The 19400-nt window shown below is 47.2% G+C and overlaps 1 protein-coding gene across 3 annotated transcripts in view; it reads left to right on the top strand.

Moving 5' to 3' along the window:
* The window catches only part of PKNOX2 (PBX/knotted 1 homeobox 2), a 186486-nt gene that overhangs the window by 147800 nt on the left and 19286 nt on the right, over positions 1-19400 (top strand). For all 3 annotated transcript variants that reach the window (XM_058544884.1, XM_058544883.1, XM_058544885.1), the window contains 4 exons: positions 4420-4608; positions 16777-16906; positions 17371-17468; positions 18233-18352. In XM_058544884.1, the coding sequence (XP_058400867.1) occupies positions 4420-4608; positions 16777-16906; positions 17371-17468; positions 18233-18352 (537 nt within the window). The remainder of the gene's footprint in view (positions 1-4419; positions 4609-16776; positions 16907-17370; positions 17469-18232; positions 18353-19400) is intronic.

Genomic DNA, 19400 nt, shown 5'->3' with positions numbered 1-19400 from the left:
ATTTCTTTCTCTAATATTAAATAGGTCCTACAAATTTGTTGCCTCTGAATACCATTATGATTTACTCTACCTTCTTAAATCTTTAAACCAAGTCTATTATCCCATAAAAACGTAATCCTTCAGCTGTGCTTTATTAGACCAAAAGGTAGGTCCCTCTTGGCCTCTGTGAACCAGATCTGGTTTAAGCATAGTGAGTGTGTATTTCATTTGAGCAAAGCTATTCAGGGTGGATTTTACTTTTTATTTTGTTTTACCTATTTGTATTTTCTGATTCGTTTTTTGTGATAAGTACTTATTGGCTATGTTTTTAAAATAAATGAATAGATGTGTATATTTTTCTCTGTGTCTGAATGTTTGTGTGTGTATTACTTCATGAAAAGATTTAAAAATAAAGGAAGGAAGGAATAAGGAATGAAGAAAGGGAAAAAGACGGAGTGAGAGATGAGAAACCAGAGCAGCCGAATGAGGGAACATTACCAGAGAGGGTTCTGGAAATCCTAAACTTGAATGTCCCCAAAGCTATCTAGTTTTTCTAAAACCCCATAATTCCTGTCACTGAGCCACTTTCTCCCTAAACCATGTACCCTTTAAACTGGCATTTTCTCTATCTGCATAAATCCTGAGAGCCCGTATTGAGGGTGAAGCAACACGGGCAACCTTGCTTCACATCCTAGTTCTGTCACTTACCAGCTGTGTGACTTGAAGCAAGTAAAACTTAATTTCTCTGCACTTCATTTTCTTTAACTGTAAAATACGGGCAATAATGGTACCTACCTGCAGAGGTGATTGTGTGGAGTAAATAAGATAGGGCATGAGGTAGATTTAACACAGTGCCTGAGACATAATAAGAATAAGAAATGTTTGGGTATTGTTATCAACCAATCAATGAGTGTTTATTAAACACCTTATACTGTGCTAATTACTCTTAAAGACATAAACACGATCTCCATGTTTAAAGTCAAGTAGAAAATTTAGGCAAGAGCAAATATTTATTCAGTACCTAATTCCATTTTTTGGTCCCAATAATCCGTACTAAAGTCACTATTCTCCTCTTTGCCTGGAACAGCACAGTCTCCATTAGTCTCAGCCCCATGGAGGGACCATTCCCTTAGGACAAGACCCTGTGATTGAGCCCTGCGTGGGGACACAAAATTGTTGGTTTCTGTCTTTGAGTGACACTTAGTCTAATTCAGTACTTGAAGAGCCCTTAATTAGTTGAGTACAATCCCTGCCTATCAGACAATCCAAATGTCAGCCCAGGGACTCCTCAGTCACTTCCCACTTGAAATGCCAATGAAGCTCAGAAAGGGGTGTGGTGCTGGCCTCCAGCCATGCAGCTGTACTCACACCTGACAGTCAAAATTCTCTGTGAGCCCCAGAGTGTCAGGTGTGAGTAGAGCTGCATCGCTGGAAGCCAGTGACCCTTGTACACTGTTGGTGGGAATGTAAATTGGTGCAGCCACTATAGAAAACAGTATCCAGAGTCCTCAAAAGATTAAGAATAGAACTACCATATGATCCAGCTATTCTACTTCTGGGTATTTATCCAAAGAATATGAAAAGACTAATTCGAAAAGATATATGCACCCCTATGTTCATTGCAGCATTATTCACAATAGCCAAGACTTGGAAACAATCTAAGTGCCTGTTGACGAATGAATGGATAAAGAAGATGTGGTATATATCTACAATGGAATATTACTCATCCATAAAAAAGATGAAATCTTGCCATTTGTGACAACATGGATGAACCTTGAGGATATTATGCTAAGCGAAATAAGTCAAATAGAGAAAGACAAATACCGTATGATTTCATTCATATGTGGAAGATAAAAAATATATATATATAGATAAAGAGAACAGATTGGTGATTACCAGAGGGGAGGGGGGATGGGGAGAGGGCAAAAGGGGGAAACGGGGACATTTGTAGGGTGACAGATAGAAACTAGACTTTTGATGGTGAACATGATATCATGGATATAGAAGTTGAATTATAATGATGTACACCTGAAATCTATATAATGTTATAAACCAATGTTACCTCAGTAAAAAAAAATTCTCTGGGAATGTTATATATATGGCATCATACAATATGTAACCTTTTGGCTTTTCTTTCTCAGCATACTTCCCTTGAAATCCATCCAAGTTGTTGAGTATATCAATAGTTTGTTTCTTTTTGTTGCTGAGTACTAGTCCATGATATGGATGTACCACAATTTCTTTATCCATTCACCTATTGAAGTATGTTTTGGTTGTTTCCAGTTTTCGGCTATTGGAAATAAGGCTGCTTTGAACATTCACATACAGGTTTTGTGTAAACATACCTTGTTATTTCTCTGGGATAAGTGCCCAAAAGTGCAATTTCTGGGTCGTATGGTGAGCACATATTTAGTTTTGTTAGAAACTGTTGTACTGTTTTCCAGAGTGGCTATACCATTTTACATACCCACCTGCAAAGATGATTGATCCAGGGTCCAATTCCTCACCAGTATTTGGTGTTATCACTATTTTTTATTTTAACTATTCTGATAGGTGTGTAGTGATATCTCATTATGGTTTTAATTTGCATTTCCCTGATGACTGATGACATTGAACGTTTTTTCATGAGCTTATTTGCCTCTGTGTATCCTCTTCCATGAAATGTCAGATGTTGTCTTTGCCCATGTTCTAATTGGATTGCTTGTTATTTTACTGTTTCCTTTTGAGAGCTCTTTATATATTCCAGATATAAGGTCCTTGTGAGATATGTGGTTTGCAAGTTTCCCTCAGTCTGTAGTTTATCTTTTCATCTGCTTCACAGAGTCTTTTGAAGAGCAAATATTTTTAATTTTGATGAGGTCCAGCTCACCAGGTTTTCCTTTTCTGGGTCATGCTTTGGGTGTCAAGTCTAAGACCTCTTTGTCTAATTCCAGGTCCTGATAATTTTCTCCTGTGTTTTTTTTTTCTAAAAGTTTTATAACTTTTTGTCTTATACTTAGGTCTTTGATCCATTTGAGTTACTTTTTTTACGATATGTGAGCTTTAAATCAAGGTTCGCTTTCTTGCTTGTAGATGTCCAATTGGTCCAGTACCATTTGAACAACACTTTTGTGAAAAGCAATTTGGCAATATTTATCATGAGCCAAAAGAATGTCCATTGTTTTTTCCTGTCACTTCTGGGAATTCTTCCTAAGGAAATAATGCAGAAACAGGAATGAAATCTATAAGGTTGGAAAATAGTCACTGTAACATTTTTTATAAAATTGAAAAATTTGAAGTAATCTAAATGCCCAACAATAAGAGATTCGTTAAGTGTGGCACACACATGGAATATTATGCAACAATGAAAAATCTATTTATTCAGTAACTTTTATTACCCATTAGTAAATATTTACTCAGTATCCGTAAGTGTTGGTGCCAAAGATAACGTGGTGAGCAAATTAGATATCATCCCTGCCTTCTAGAAGCTCACAGTCTAGAAGGGAGGATAGAGAAAACAATTTTGCCACTTAGAAAAGTACATTTGGTAATCTAAGGGAAAAAACAGGAAACAAAATTGTATGCACAAGGTGATTGAAACTACATTAAAATACATGTATATGGAAAAGAAAAAAAATCATCATTCTTTTAGAGTGATTGGATCAAGGGCAATTTTTTTCATCCTCTATTTTCCATACCTCCCATAGCACTTTCTTTTTATAATAATAACAATGATAAAGAGAAACACTTCAAGTGAGAAATAGCTTCTTGCCATGAGAAGTTAGGAATGTCCCTTTGCAGAGGTGACAGGCACATGTTCAACAGTCCAAAGGGCACAGAAAAGGCCACCACAGAGAGCTAGGTGTCCAGCGCCCAGCTAAGTCATGCTAGACGATTCAGTCAGTCAGCAAGTGTCAATGGGGCATCTGCAAGGTGACTTGTATCACGTGAGGCACTCGGAATATGTGTTTAAGAATAGACAGTCCCTGACATCTCAGGACACTTGCAAGGAACTCAGGTCTCAGTCTTGCTCATGCTTATTTGGTGCTTCATACATTGCAGCTTGCGGTTCCCTCATACGATCCTCTCAACAAACCTGTACAGTTGTTAGGGTATAATTATCCCCATTAGTCAAACAATAAGGCATAGAGAGCTTAAGCAATTGCCCAAGGTCACACAGATCATGAATGGCAGACCTGGGGCTTGAGACCTGGCCTTCTATCTCTAAGGCCAGTGCTGTTCTCAAAATACCACAACGGCCTCCAGAACAGCTGTGATAACAGTGAGCTCAAAGCAGGCAAACGGTCCACAGATAGCTGTAACTAGAATTTAAATCATGTGGATGAGAAAGCATATACCTAGGGCAGGGGATGGGTTCCTCTCTCCGGGGGATTGGTGGTTCAAGGCGGTGAGTGGAATGTGATACAAACACCTGGGCTCACCTCTCCTCCCTCTTCCCAGATGGTGAAGGCAATCCAGGTCCTGAGAATCCACCTGCTGGAGTTGGAGAAAGTCAATGAACTCTGCAAGGACTTTTGTAATCGTTACATCACCTGCCTCAAAACCAAGATGCACAGCGATAACCTGCTCAGGAATGACCTCGGGGGGCCCTACTCCCCCAACCAGCCCTCCATAAACCTTCACTCCCAGGTAACACGCAGGGCTGGGTCCTAAGCCAGGCTCATAAGCCAGGTGTAGGAATGTCTAAAGGTCCTTGGGTGACCTAGGAAAGTGGATTAGACTCACTGGATCCTTTCACCTCGAGGGCCCTCCTCTGATCTACTCCTCCTCCTAGTCATCAGGCAGCACAGTCCCTTTTTTACCAGAGCTCACCATGCCAGGGCATTAGTATTCTCTAGCAGATAACCAGATCTGAGAGGGACAATATCCAACATGATTCCTGGCTTCCTGACCCAAGATATCCCGAGAAATGAGCACAAGAGTTAAGGAGATGGAAAGCTTTTCTGGAGGATGAGGCACGGACAGAGGATGACCCAGACATCCTAGCCCCACAGACGTCTCAAGAGGGCTGCTGCCTGCTGAGCTCCCTGTGTTCCTGGGAGGGAGGGTTTGGGGAAAGTAGTTCTTCCCCGAATCCTGCCCACCTAATAGACGAAGACAGATCCCCATGGGACGGTTTCTCCCTGAGCATTCTCTAGTTGCTCACCCTACTCTGGCACATCTGTCTCCCTAAGGTTCAGGGCCACTGTAAATGTCACCTCAGGTCACCCCCTCTCAAGATTCACCTGCCAGCTTCATCCTGGGAACTGGGACATGTGGAAATGGTGACTATGTGCTCTTAGCAAGAATGGGCTCTGCTCTCTAGGCAGAATATTTTCCCAAACCTATAAACAAAGAAAGCTGCCTGGCCATACCTTTCCACCAAACTCACTGGCATCTACGTAATCCATAGGCACACCACTTTCTTCCTCTCCCACTGAGTTCCTTAGCCCGGGACAGACACAGGGAGGGTCCCCCAGGAGGTTTAGAGGAGGCTCTTCGCATGAGACAGTCGTGCTTGGGGGTATGGGTAAACATTCTAAGGATGATTGGCAAGAGGTGTGGGAAAAAGTTCTAAGAAAGGTGGCACCATTTTGATCCCTAAGTTTTAAGGACCAACACACATAATCTATCTCCAGGTTGGCAGAGACAGGGGAAGGGTCAGGGTGACCTCTAGAAGGCCAACCGTGCCTTGCATATTTTACAACAAGTATCACATCAAACCCACCGGGTGGGATGGGCCTCTGTGGGACTTGACAGTGAGTACTGCATGGGACATGAGGCAAGAAGTTTATTTCCTCTTCCCATTGCTTGAAATCACCAAATCACTTTATTACAAATCTAAAAACAGCCGCCCCGGCTTCTGCTTGCTAATATTCTCTTGAAATAGACTCATTCCTTCAGAGTCTTATTGTACTTTCCCTTATGATCAAAATTAGCAAGAAACTTGCATAAAAGAGGACAATAATTGCTCAACGAGCATCTCGTTTGTAATTTATTAGTTTCTATTATTGTGGGTTACCATGGCGACGCTGCACAGCCCCGGTGACGGGAGAGATGCAAGATAGGAGCCGAGGAGTCTGTGAGGCCTTACCAAATGGAGATGCACATTTTTATCAGTAATTTTCATGAAAATAATAAGTGAGGAGTTAATGAGATGGAAAGCCATCCTGTGGCTATTGTGAATTTTTTTTTAAGTGTTGATCTAATTAGAATGCATCGGTCAGGAAAAGTAATGAGGATTTAGTGCCTCGCAGAGATGTGAGGATCATATCAGAAAATTAGCACAAGTCTTTGGAAATAATCAGGTCCTTGGAGAGGCACTGGATTTCCCCTCTTGGGCCCTCCAAGTCTACCTCAAGCTCTGGCGTTGGGGGTAGTGAGAGAAGAAAGGAGGGCCAGAGGGCTTAGCAGCCACAGCGGCCCCCTCAGGGTTGGGGTCCCCGAGCTGAGAAGTCAGTCTGCAGAAGCAGGGTCACTGGAGACACGAGGTTGGCTGAGAAGGATAACGTGGGCTCTGGGTGAACCGGGTCTGAGATGCTGCCTGCAAAAGTCAGTCCTCCTGGGGAATCCCAGTATTCAGCGCCTCTGAGCTTTGAGAAAAGAGGAAAGAACTTTGATTCCTATCACTGTAAGCATCAGATCTCTGCCTGACCATGAAGCCAGCCCTGGGGCGGCCACTGCAGAAAGGCCTCTGATCCACTTAGAAAGAGGAACTCAGGCAAAGACAATCCGGCAAAACAAAGACCCCAAGAAAGAGAGGAGAAGACACTTAGCCAGGTATACCTATTTGGTATTTCTCAAACTTGTCCCTTCATTTCCTCTGACTGCCGCCACCTACTTAGTTCCGGCTTCAGCAGGTAAATAAGGTAATTACACACACGTTACCGCCCTAGCTTCCTAACCTGCTCTCCTGTCTTCTCTGGCGTTCCCTCAGCCCTCCTACACACATACACATGCAGTCACACACGCACACTCACATACTCACACACACATACGCATACAAACACTTCTTAAGCTTCGGCTGCTGGCTTTATCTTCCTAAAGCTCTGTTCACGTCATTCTCCTGCTCAGAAACTCTGATTGCCCCCCAGGGTTTTCATATCCTTTCACCTGACATTCAAGGCCCTCCTAGGTCTGGCCTCAGCCTTCCTTCTGGAGGTGCTGCAACCATTCTTGCATGCCCTTTGTTTGAGTGACACCCTCAAATCTCTGCGGGACCAAACCCCGCCTCTTCCCCAAGGACAGTAACAGGCAGCTCTCCCATGGAGGCCTCCCTGACCTCCCCCGCAGAATGGACTTTTCTTTCTCTCAACTAACTCTTAGAGCACTTCGGGCCATTTATATGGTAAACATCACATGTGACTTTGTATTATAGTCACTTGTATAAGCCTCATTTTTCTCTCCTGGATAACAAACATTATTTGAGTAGAGATAGTATTTTATGTATTATTATAACCCACACCTAAAGGTGGCTACCACAGTGTCTTGTGCATGACAGACGGCCAGTAAATATCTTTTGAAACAAGTAATACAATGAGAAAGATGGAGAGAGAGAGATCAAGAGAGGCAAGAGGAAGCCAAAGGAGGCAAGGAGAAATAAAAGAAAGAAAAAGGGAAAGACAGACAAATGTTGAAAGTCAGCATTTACCATTCAAGAGGGAGGTAGAGAAAGGCTGAAGATTTGGCGGAAGAAAGCAACAAAAGGAAAAAGAGAGAAAAAGACATAGACCTAGGGAGAGGAAGGGCAGAAAGACAGAGGCAGGCAAGAGGAATGGCAGCACTAGTGAGGTGAAGAAGGGGCGGGCGAGATGGCTGTGGGGTCAGGGCAAAGTCTGCGGTGTGTGGAGGAGAAGGTGAGCAGGACATGCCGTGTGCTATCCACATCACAGTCCCAGGTCAGGTTCCTGTCACTGTCTCGCTGAGGTAGGTGGGGACTAATATAGGCCTCCCCACAAAGGAGAGACCAAGAGACTTTCCGTGCAGGAGGCAGACACAGGATCGGGGATCAGGGCACAGGAGCCAGCATGGGAGAGCAGAGAGAAAAGGAGTGTCGGGGGCGTGTCTGTGTGTGTGTGTGTGTGTGTGTGTGTGTGTACGCATTCGCCACGGTTCACCCTTAATCCCCCCAGCCTGAAATAGCCACACTGAGCGCCAGCCTGGCCCAGGGAGGGGTGTCTGCCCTCTGGAACACGATCCTCTGGATCAACACCCCACCAGCTTTGTTGCAAACTGCTGGCTCATGGTTCCCCTGCACGCTAATCATTTGGTCTTGTGTTGCCAAGTGAGAGATATTTTTTTATTCAAATTGGTCGCCCCCTTCAGATGCCATACTGTGTGCCCATCCAGCTCTATGGGGTCTGGGCAAATTCCCTGCTTGGCCTTCTATTTCTCTATGTGAGTTTTCTCTTTAAAGGCAGAATGGGGGTAGGGAGAGGGGGAGACTGCCGCTACCAAGCAGGAGCACTTAAACAGAGTTTCCAGGAGCCAGCCAGATGGCGCAGTGGTTAAGTTCGCGCGTTCCACTTCAGTGGCCTGGGGTATGCAGGTTCGGATCCCGGTCGCGGACCTACTCACTGCTCATCAAGCCATGTTGAGCTGGTGTCCCATATAGAGGAACTAGAAGGACCTACAACTAGGATATACAACTATGTACTGGGACTTTGGGGAGAAAAAAGAAAAAAGAGGAAGATTGGCAACAGATGTTAGCTCAGGGCCAATCTTCCTCAAAAAAAAAATCTTAAAAAAACAAAAAACAGAGTTTCCAAGGACTTGGGCCACAGCTAGTCCTTTCTACCTCCCTAGGAAGCCCTCCTGGACTGCATGTACCTAATGACACGCAGGCATCCTTACTCCTTAGAGCCCAGGCTTCTACAGGGGCAGCATCCTCAGGAAGCAGGCTCATTCTAGACTGAGGGTTCTCCTGTCTTCTCCTCAAGGGCACAAACCAAACCATTCACTAGAGAGGACCTACTCCCACCTCGCTCTAGTATTAATTTGACTTGAAATTCGTCCCTCTTTCTCCATGGAGATTTGAGCGTTGGGCATTTCAGGGCAGACCCGACTGAGCCACAGTTCTCATTTTGTCACCAAGCATGTGAGGAACGCTTGCTGTATGCACTGTGCTAGGTCCTGTGAGAACACAGGTGAATTGTTCAGGAGGAGCTCCCAGTCTCAGTGAGAGGGAGCTATGAGTCACACGTGAGGATCCAGATAAAATATGTGAGCCATAGAAGGCTCAAGAGCAAGGAACACTGAGGAAGGACAGGAAAGAAGCAGCCAAAGAGACCAGAAGAGGAGCCACAGGAAGGGTCTGGATTGAGCAAACCACATGCATGGCTTGAGGTTGCCCCAGTCACCACTAAGCATCCTTCTTCCTCACCCTGCTCCCCTCCCCAACCCTCTGCCCCCTTCCCCTGCGAAAGCCCAGGCCCCAGCCTGCATGGCTCACGGCCAGGGTCTGTTCCTGCCTAGGGACAGAATGAACAAACTTCAGTAGAGATTAGATAGGCCAGCAGGAGGATTTTGCCCATTTTGTTTGGAGAAAATGCAGATTCACTGGCTTTGGGGGGACTTCTTGGGTGAGGAGACATTTCAGGCAGGCTTGGGAGGTGGAGGGTTAGTAGGTTGTCTGGGAGCTCTAAAGGTGAGGGTTCCCACTGTAGAGGGAAGTCTGGGAGAAGGTAAGGACCAGAGACAGCCTTTCAGACTCCCTGGAGAGAGGGAGCCATAGAGGGTGGAGCAGTCCTTCATTCATGCACCGTGCATCTATTCAAGCACCTATTAGGCCTGCTGAGTCCCAAGGATGTAAAAATGGATATAACATGATCTTTGACCTCCAAATATAATGCTATAGAATCTTGCAGCCAAATTTGGGGGTGGGGGGTTATGCTTTGAGGCTGATAATGATGACCAATTGCCAAGATTTTAAAGGTAGTGGAGAATGTAGGCAATGAGGAAAGGGTTGGAGACAAATTAATTGAGTAGCCACCTCTTGTATTGCTCAAAGAAGAACTGGCAGAAAAAGAGGAGAACATCAGCATTTATTGACCCATCTCAAACACTGCACGTACCAGGTGCTTTTCATATTTTATCTGATTTACTCCTCACCACAAGGCTGCCAGGGGCACATTATTTTCTCCATTTTACACCCAAGGAAAAGGAGACTCAGAGAAGTTCAGACACTGGCTCAAGGTCACACACCTAGTAAGCAGCAGGGTGTGGGATGGGTTACTCCCAAGTCTACGTTCTACTTATTAAAATAAGTTCTTTTACATTTTTTGTGACACATAGGAAAGTGAACCAGGAGTCCTGGGCTCTAGGTGGGGAGGGTGACCCTACTTAGCTATAGATCAGGGATTTAGAGACTAGAGAGGAAGAAACTAATTGCTGAGAAGCAGGAATTTGGATTTGCTAATAGATTGAAAGTCAGGAGAAGAGAGGTACAAAGTGAACATAATTCTGAGATTCTGGGCTTGGCAGACCAGGTACAACTCTCCAGCTGTGCTACATCCCTCCCTGGGGAAGGTGGACTTACCTACTGAGCTACAAGGAGTTTGTATTTTCAAGATTAGCAGGATGCCAAGAGATTTGGGGGGGGCAATCACCTCAGCCAAGCCCATGGAAGTTTTGCCCAGTGGCCGAGCATCCTGAAGGTTTGACCAGTGAGTTTTAAGCCGTTGGGAGTAGGGGGAGGTGATCTACCCTGCAAAGTCACCACTGAGATGGAAAGGGGACACCCCCAGACCAAAGTGACAGGAAGTTGAGTTCTGGAGTTATCCTGCCTAACTCCTGCCATAGGCATTAAAGCTGTCCCTTCTCCCAGTTCCTAGCCCCCAGCCCCCCAGCTCAAGGAGCCAGGAGACCAAGAGGGTGGCCTTCCCACCAGGCTAGTGAAACCTGAGCAGTTCTCTCCTCCCGAAAGGAATGTTCCTTAAGAGCAGCAGCTGCTACTTGTTGCCACACACCAGAGGTGCCTTTCCCTTGAGACTAAAGCCCCCAACAGGAGTGGAACAGGAACAGGATTAGGTGGCTTGTTTATGTGTGATTGGCTTCCCTGACTTTGGGAGCCCAGCTTTTCCAGGTCTCAGACAGGACGCTGCCTCTACCAGAATGGAGGGACACTGCCAAGAACGGGATGTCTGAGGACAGTGGCAATCTCCCCGCCTTCCTAAGGGACACACGCGCACACACACCATGCCAGGCCAAAGCCTAGTCAGGCCACACATTTATTGAGCATTTACCATGCACCCAACACTGCTAGGCAGTTTTGGAGAATTCAAGAAAAACCCCTCTTCCCCTCAAAAAACCTGCAACCAAGCTGGAAAGAAGACACGTGCATAAGAAAGAACCATCAAGCTCTGTGTCCAGTACTAAAGGAGTCAAGAGGATGAGCTGTAGGCATGCTCTGGGTAGGTCAAGACAAGCTTTCCAGCGGAACTGAGGGGCTCAGAACCAACTCCCTGCCCCCCAGTCCAGGCAAGTTAGGGAAAACCCGTCCACCTGGGAGGTTGGGGAGGCTTTTGGCAGCACGATCCAAGCTGGTGGATCATCAGAGACCCCTAGTGGCCTGGGGGTGGATGGCAGACAGCTGGTGCCCACGGGCTCCACACTGGCCCCCCACTCCTTCCATCCACTCACCACACACCCACCCACACAATAAAGCCTAGGGAATGGCATTGGTTTTTCTAAAATCCTCAGCTGGAAGGACCTTTGCAAGGTCATTCAGTTCATCCTCCTGTTTCACAGGCATCCAAGTAAGATAAAAATTCCAACTATTTCAAAATAACTTAAAGGAAAACTTCTCTATCAGTTCTTTCCTTCACTCCTTCATTTCTTCCTCCCATCACGGTTTAGCCCAGAAATTTCTTCCTTTAGTAGGAATTAAGTTTCCCCGGGCAACATAAGCTCTTTCCCTATTAACTGAAGAACGGTGGCTTGCGGGACTGACAAAGCTCCTCCTAGGCTAACATCAGACCATCGCATCAGAGTTCATAATCATTGTCAGTTCGTTTGTGCTCCCCACACCCACCACCCTCCGCTTCTAAAAGTAATCACAGAGCCTTTCACTTTTTCTTAGTAAGGTCTTCCTTTTTTTGTTCCAAAAATGAGATTTGAAGTAAAACTCACCCAGTGACCACTGTGGTCCAGAAAGAATGGCTGATGGCCCCAGGGAGTGAGGGCTCTGCAGCTGGTCCATGGGTGGAGTTCAGGAGGCGTGGTCTCGCAGACATTCTAAAGCTGCTCCCCCACCTCTGCCCCCTCCTGAGAGGCTCTTTGCCTCTCTGTGTCTCAGGGGAACAGCACTCAAGGAGCAGGAGGGGAAAGGCTCCCGGGGAGGCCTGTGGAGGCCAGTTCACTGGTTTCCATCTGATTCCTTGGTCACCTGGTCCATGCCCTATGACGTGTCATTTCTGGGAAACTCTATGGAAGCTCTCAGCTTGGGGCCTATTTCCTACTAGAAAGTAAGTCTCTTACTACTAGAAAGTAAGAGACCACACACACCCCCAGTCTGATGGAATGGCTCCACCAGCGAAGCAAGGAAAGTACCCACGATTCCCAGGCTTCCAGCAGTTTCTAGAGGCTTGGGGACACCGCTGCCATGTTCCTGGTGGAATAAGGCAAAGAGTTCTCGGTCTGGATAACCAGCTCTCAGCCCCTGGTTCCTGGAATTCAAGCAGGGATGTAAGACTCTGGATGCTAAAAAAATGTCACTAAAACAGTACAAATGTGCTTCTCACCCCTTTTTGGCTGTTCAGGAGCCTGGAAGGAAACAGCTCTATTTGGGTCCAAACAGAGCAGCATCCACCCAATTTGGAGTCTGATAAGCCCCAAGAGGAAACTGTCAAGAAGATAATAATACTGTGTACTTAGCCAACACTTTCTCCCCAAGGGACTTCCACTGCTGCCATAGTAGCTCCTTCTTCAGAAAAGACCTGTGGACTGTTCCCACAGAGTCAGAGCCCCATTGTCTCCATAGAGACAAAAGCTGCAGAGACCTAGACACTAAGGCTTGACCTGAAATAGCTGCAAAGTCAAGTCCGGAGCTAGTCTGAGACACAGACTACAGCTTCAACTTCTGGGGCTTGGCCTTGGCCCAGAAACGTCTTGGGCAGGGAGGCAGGAATGAAGGAGGCATGTGGCGAGGATTGACCACCACGGCTAGGTGTGCAGCCCCAAATACATCTCTTACGTTGTTTAGTAAAGAACCCAGAGGCTCTAGGACTTCTAGGACAGGTTTTAAATCCTGGCTGTGCCACACTCTAGTGGAGTGACTTTAGCCAAAGGAAGTGGGAAGTGATTTATTGGGTGCCTACACGTGCCAGGCCTGGTGCTTACGTTGGAGCCTGGCTGTCTGACTCCAAAGCACATCTCTCTCTGTGAGCGTCGGTGACACACCAGGAGCCAGAAGACTGGGTTTGAGGCACAGCTATTTGACTCAAGGAAGTCACTTCCATTCTCTGGACCTCAATTCCTCTTCAGGCAAATAGAATAATCTCTCTTCTGCTGACCCCATAGGTAGTGGTGAGATTAAAATGAAATACCATGCTCAAAGAATGCTCTCTAATATTCAGTGTGTATGATAAATAGGTACGTCTCAGACCCATCTGATCTTTGGGACCATCTAGGGGAGGTTTTTGAAAATACAGATTGCTGAGGGTCTGAAGCAATGGTCCTGGGAATCTGTGTCTTTAAAAACAGCCCAGTACTCAGGCAAGTTTGTGAAACAGCTCATAATTACAGTTGTAAGGGATGAATATCATTTTCCCAGACCTCAGGAATGCCAAGATTTTGCTTCCTCTTTTTCGCCCCAGCTAGGATGTGGCCAGCCCTGGCCCTGCCCATGATTTCTACCCCTGAAGTTCTCCATTCCATTCCTTTGCTGCTATAATGTGGTTTCCTCTCAGCACCTCCCAGCAAAGACCCAGAGCAAGAGGAGAGGGTGGAAAGAGAAGGGTCTGATCCAATGCACAAATTGCGTTTAGTTACCCTAACCAGGTAAGCTGGCAGGGAGGCTAGCCAAGCCACAGGGCAGAGAGCCAGCCCGAGTTTGAATAAGCAAATGAAGTATCCCAGAGATAGCTCCCCCTTTTGCCTCTGGCTAGTAAAAATGTGTGTTGGTTGAATCCCAAGGCACACATCTTGTATTTATTTTACTGACTTTGCTTCTGTTTGCCTAACCTTGCTGGATACTTTCTCGGGAGAGAAGAAAATCTGGGACAACTTTTTACGTTTGAAATTCCCAAATATCCTTACCCAATGAGGAGCACGTAGATGATTCCAAACCAGCGATTATTGAAAAGTCATTGCCGTTAGTTTTAGGTTGAGTGGCATGGAGGGACCCCTTCCTCTGTTAATTTACCTTCCAAGTTTGCTTCAATTTCACGTAACCTCAGTGCTGGTTTACATCCGGGGAGAATGGTTGGCTGAGGGGTTGGGACAAGGGGAGCTCATCCTTGGAGGAGACTCATAGCTGAAAGCTCAGGCTTTGAGGGTTCCGGATGTCAGCACTGGGCCAGACACATTTATAAATAAGGAGACTGAGAGCCACAGAAGGGCCATGACCTGCTTATTCTCAAATTGATCATCTTTCCTCCGGGGCCCATGCTGCCTCTGTACTTCTGGGTTTTGGTTGTTGCGTCTGTTCACTTTGCCTTTAATAACTATTTATTGAGCCCCTGGCATTCAAGGAGCACCTTGCAGCCCAGTTCTTGGTGCAAGGTGGGTGTTCACCATTTGTGAAGGAAGGAAGTCTGTGTTCTAGTCCTGGTGCTGCTAACCAGTGGGGGACCTTGGACAAGTCATTTGGGTTTCTAAGCCTCAGATCTTTATTTGTACCTCAGGAAGCTGAAATTATGGCTTTTAAGGGCCCTTCCAGTTTCAAGGCTTCTGCAGGTCTAACTCAATGTAAACTTGAACTGCATGAGCAGGATGGCCAAGAGTTTGCTCAGAGAATAAACCTCACTGGCTGTGAGGCTCTCGCAGAGACCCAGAAAGGGGAAGGCAAGAGCTGCCCTCTCCCTTCCCCAAGGTCAGAGCAGCAGAGGTGAGCCAAGAATAGAAGCAAGGCTTCCTCCCGCCACACCCACCCACAGAAGCCAGACGGAGAGGCCAAGGCAGCAGGCGGGTGGAGAAGGGAGAGTGGACTCCAGTTCTCTGAGTGCTGCTTGTTTATAGATAATTCCCTTTCAGCTCTGGGGCCAGGGACAGTCCAGGAGGGTAGAAAAGGCATCTTGGGAGGAGATGCCAATGATGGTTTAATTGGCTGAACTGAGTGAGATGTATAAATCAGTGCTACCACTTCCTGAGAGGCTCTGCCAGTGTCCCGGGTGCGAGGGTCTGGGAGGTGACTCAGCGTGGCTGTCTCTGGGGCTTTGATACTTTTCCTTTGTCTGTTGCTACAGGTAGGCTGTCATTGACTCAAGCTTTCCTCCAAACACATGTTTCTCTTCACTCCACACTCTAAACCTTCCCTGGAGGCTGAAGACTCAAGCTTCTCCCCATCCTAAAACAAATGCTAGGAAGCTGGGGGCCTTCTTTTCGCCCCAATTTCGTCTATTTCCTTGACTGTTGATGTATCTAAATCCTAGCTGATGCCTTATAATTTCAGGCTTTGAGCATAGGAATATCAGCCCTAGATGGCCATTGGACAGGTGACCTGTTCAAACCCTGTTTTCAGATGTGGAACTGTGGTCAGAGGAGCTAGGAGCCCCAGGCAGGTCTCCTAAATCTCCTTCAACTACATGTCATTCATCACCTGTCGTGCTTTCTCCCAATAAAGCCTAGAGACCCCAACCTCTCACACACCCCATTCCTCCCTCGCAAGCTCTCCCGAGTGCCCAGCCGCCAAGCAGGGAGGGCTCACTGCCTCTTCTTGGAGGCCCGTAGCCAAGCCTCCCACCCTGCACGCTGGAGCCCCTCAACATCAGGTCCAAGCGCTTCTCTGCCCAGCTGTTAAATGGCGGTGATGAGGCCAGCGAGGTGTCAGAAAACATCATCTTCTCAGCCGCTTTGGCTTCCGAAAAACAAACAGCAAAGATTGTCTCCTGGAAAAGTGGGCACTGGCAGGTTGACAGCGTGGGCAGAGGGAGACAGTTTGCAGTGGGATTCTGCGCTGGAGTCTGAGGAAGGGAAGGAATCAATGAAATGTGCCAAAGTGTAGCCAAGGTTGAGGCTCAAGTTAGAAGACAGATTATGAAGAAGCTAGGGAGGCTATTTTTTATTATTTAACAAATATTTTTGTAGCCACTATGGGCCAGGCACTGAGCTAGGTGCTAAGGATACAAAGATAAAACATTAGAGGCTGTGGGTGTGGGAGAAAGCACCTGGAGACAGTTGAGTGTGAAGGACAATGGGTGCTGTGCAGGTAAGCCTGGCTCTCAGCCCTGGCCAAACATTAGAATCACTTGGGGAGCTTTTACCTTCCCCCCCCCCCCCCCCCGCAAAGCCCCAGCCACACCCCTGACCAATTAAATTAGAATCTCTGGGGTTGGAACCCAGGCATCAATATTGGAAATTCCAAAGTGAGGCCAAGGTGGGGACCACTGGTTTATGGGATATTTTATGTCTCAGGTTTGCAGGGGAATGGAACGGCTAAATGGAAGACTATTGTTGGTTGATTGTTTGTTTTTAATATTGAGCCTTCTTATTCACTCTTTCTAGGAAGCCATGAGAATTGCCTTTCTGATTTTGGTCTGGGAGGAGCAGGAAGGAGGAAGGAGGGAAGACAGGAAGGGGGAAGGGGAGAGGAGGAATTTGGGGCTGTGGCATCTAAGCTCTTAGTGACATTGTCACAAACCACACCTCCCTTACTGCCAGGACCTCCTGCAGAATTCCCCCAATTCCATGTCTGGAGTCTCCAATAACCCCCAGGGGATTGTGGTCGCAGCCTCAGCGCTCCAGCAGGGCAACATCGCCATGACAACCGTCAACTCACAAGTGGTGTCAGGTCGGTGCAAGGGATTGTGGGCAACACCCCTGGGAGGAGAAAGGGTGGCCCCAAGGGGATTCCAGGGTTGGGGGGCAGGGCACTGCACAAATGGTTCTAGGAAATGGGTTAGGGCACTCCTGCCGAGGGAGGGGCTTCCAGCTGAGCTTCTTGACTAAAGTGCTCTGTAAGTTTATAGATGATTAGCCCCAACACCTGATTGTGACGGTTTGGAACAAATTTAGGTCAAAGTCTTATGAGCCCCTCAAAGATGAAGTCAGGCTATTGTCCTCTCCCCCAAACACCTCCCCCTAGAGGCTCTGCTTTCTGGACCCCAACCTCGATCCCACCCCTCCCTTGCAGGGGCTGAATCTCTCTGGAGTAGAGAGTTTCTACATGTGAGTGCCAAGATAATTGGGAACCCTGCTAGCCCTCACTCCTACCCACCCCCATGGCAGGGCCCCAAAAACTGGTTGTCTCCTCAGGTGGAGCCTTATACCAGCCAGTTACCATGGTAACCTCCCAGGGTCAGGTGGTCACCCAAGCAATCCCCCAGGGAGCCATCCAGATCCAGAACACACAGGTGAGTGTGTGTATAGACGTGTGCACATGTGCATGGGTGTGGGGGAGGGCAACAATAATGGCTTACAACCTACTAGGCACTTTACACAAGTAACCCATTTAATCCTCATTATTCCTCCAAGAGGTATCATTACCCGGCCCCCTTTGCAGATAAGAAGCTGGGTGTTGGAAAGGTTTTATCAACTCCTGGGATTTTGCTGCCTCCCAAGGTTACATTAAAGGATCCTGCACTTCCTATTCCTGGTTTCTACTCTGAGCTCAGTGGGACACAGTGCACACACAGTGGGGGGAGTAAGAAGATCTGAAGTCAGAGGCCTGAGATCTGACATTAACTCTGTCATCTTAGATAAGTCACCTAACCTCTCTGAGCCTTGGAGTTCTTATCCATAGAAGGGGATTAATAGCCACTGCACACAGCCCTACCCACCTACAGAGCTGTTGAGGGCTAACCACGGAAAGTGCTCTGCAAACTTTAGAGTACCCCATAAATGCTAATAACTATTGGATGGTTTATGGCAAATTTATCTCTCCTATGCCTTCTGCATGACCCTATTTCCTCTGTCTCCTCTCTCACCTCCTTCTTCCTTTCTCCCATTCTCTGAGAGGCTGGTGCAGGGTGACGGGAAAGGTGACTTCCCCAGGGCCCTAAGAGTGAGTTGGGAATGGGGTTTGGCAGCCTGGAGCCTGCCATCACTATGGCAACAGGTCCCTAGTTGCTGGCCCGCCAGGCTGCTGATGCTGATTTTTTCTCCACGTGCCCTGAAGGTTAACCTTGACCTCACCTCCCTCCTGGACAATGAGGATAAGAAGTCCAAGAACAAACGAGGAGTCTTGCCCAAGCATGCCACCAATATAATGCGTTCTTGGCTCTTCCAGCATCTCATGGTGAGTGTGTGTGTACTGGGGGTGTGGAGTTGCAGCAAGGGGTATGAATAACCCCTTGTGCACCAGCCTCTGCTGTCATCCCCAGATGTATAGAAGGCAAGGCCTCAGAGAGAGTCTGTCTGATAGAGATGTCATCTTCCAGAGGCCAGGTCAGAGGCGAGGCCTAAATGGAACCTAAAGCTGGGAGACTCTCTCTAGTGCTTGCTGCTGCTCCCTCAAAAAAAGTGTGACATCAAATGAGGGAATGGGGTCAGACATATTCTGCAGAGTTAAGTACCGGGCAGGTGTACAGTTTCATGACAGAGTGAGATTCCATGGGGCTGGGGTTGTGGTTCCTGGTCTAGAAACCCCCTCCTGCAGGCAGCCACGGTCACCCCTGCCCTTCTTCCAGGGAGGAAAATGTTGCTTCCCGGCCAGGACTCTTCTGTTTCCCAGAGTCCTCCCTGCTGGGGGAAGCAGAAGGTGTGTCCCTTTCCCTCTGATCAGAGCAGCCAGATGAGGTGCAGTTGACTCTGGAGGGGCTGGAAGACTGACTTCCTCCCGTAACCAGCTCAGCTCTGTGACACAGAGCAATTGCTCTCATAAGGCTCCACGGCTACTTTTGTTAAATGGCGACCAAGGCTTCGATTTAAATGTAGTGCTTATAAAGTGCCTGCTATGTGCACCTAAGATGGTGGTGGTTGTATGTTTGTGTGTAGTGTTAGTTGCAACAGACAGGCCTTCGGTTGAATGTCAGGAATGACTTCCAAACTGTAATCCTCTAGCACCATTCAAGGGCCATAGCGATGAAGAAAAGCCAGTGACTCTGTGTCCGGGCTGACTATGTATGTGTGTTTGTGTGTGTGTGTGTTGGGGTAGGGAGGTAGATTCTGTGAGCACAGGTGGGCTCTCAGCAGTCTGCAAGCCCTGGGCCTGGCCTGGCAATACATAGATAGACAGATACAAGACAAATACCCAGGGCAATAGACATATTGGCCTGCAAGGTGTAGGGAAGGACCGGGAGTCAGGGGAACTTGTTCTTTGGAGAGAAAGAGAGAAATCAAATGGA

The sequence above is a fragment of the Diceros bicornis genome, chromosome 7 (assembly GCF_020826845.1).
Source record: "Diceros bicornis minor isolate mBicDic1 chromosome 7, mDicBic1.mat.cur, whole genome shotgun sequence".
NCBI classification, from domain to species: Eukaryota; Metazoa; Chordata; class Mammalia; order Perissodactyla; family Rhinocerotidae; genus Diceros; species Diceros bicornis.
Note: the sequence above shows the minus strand (reverse complement) of the source record. Positions and strands in the feature narration are given on the sequence as shown.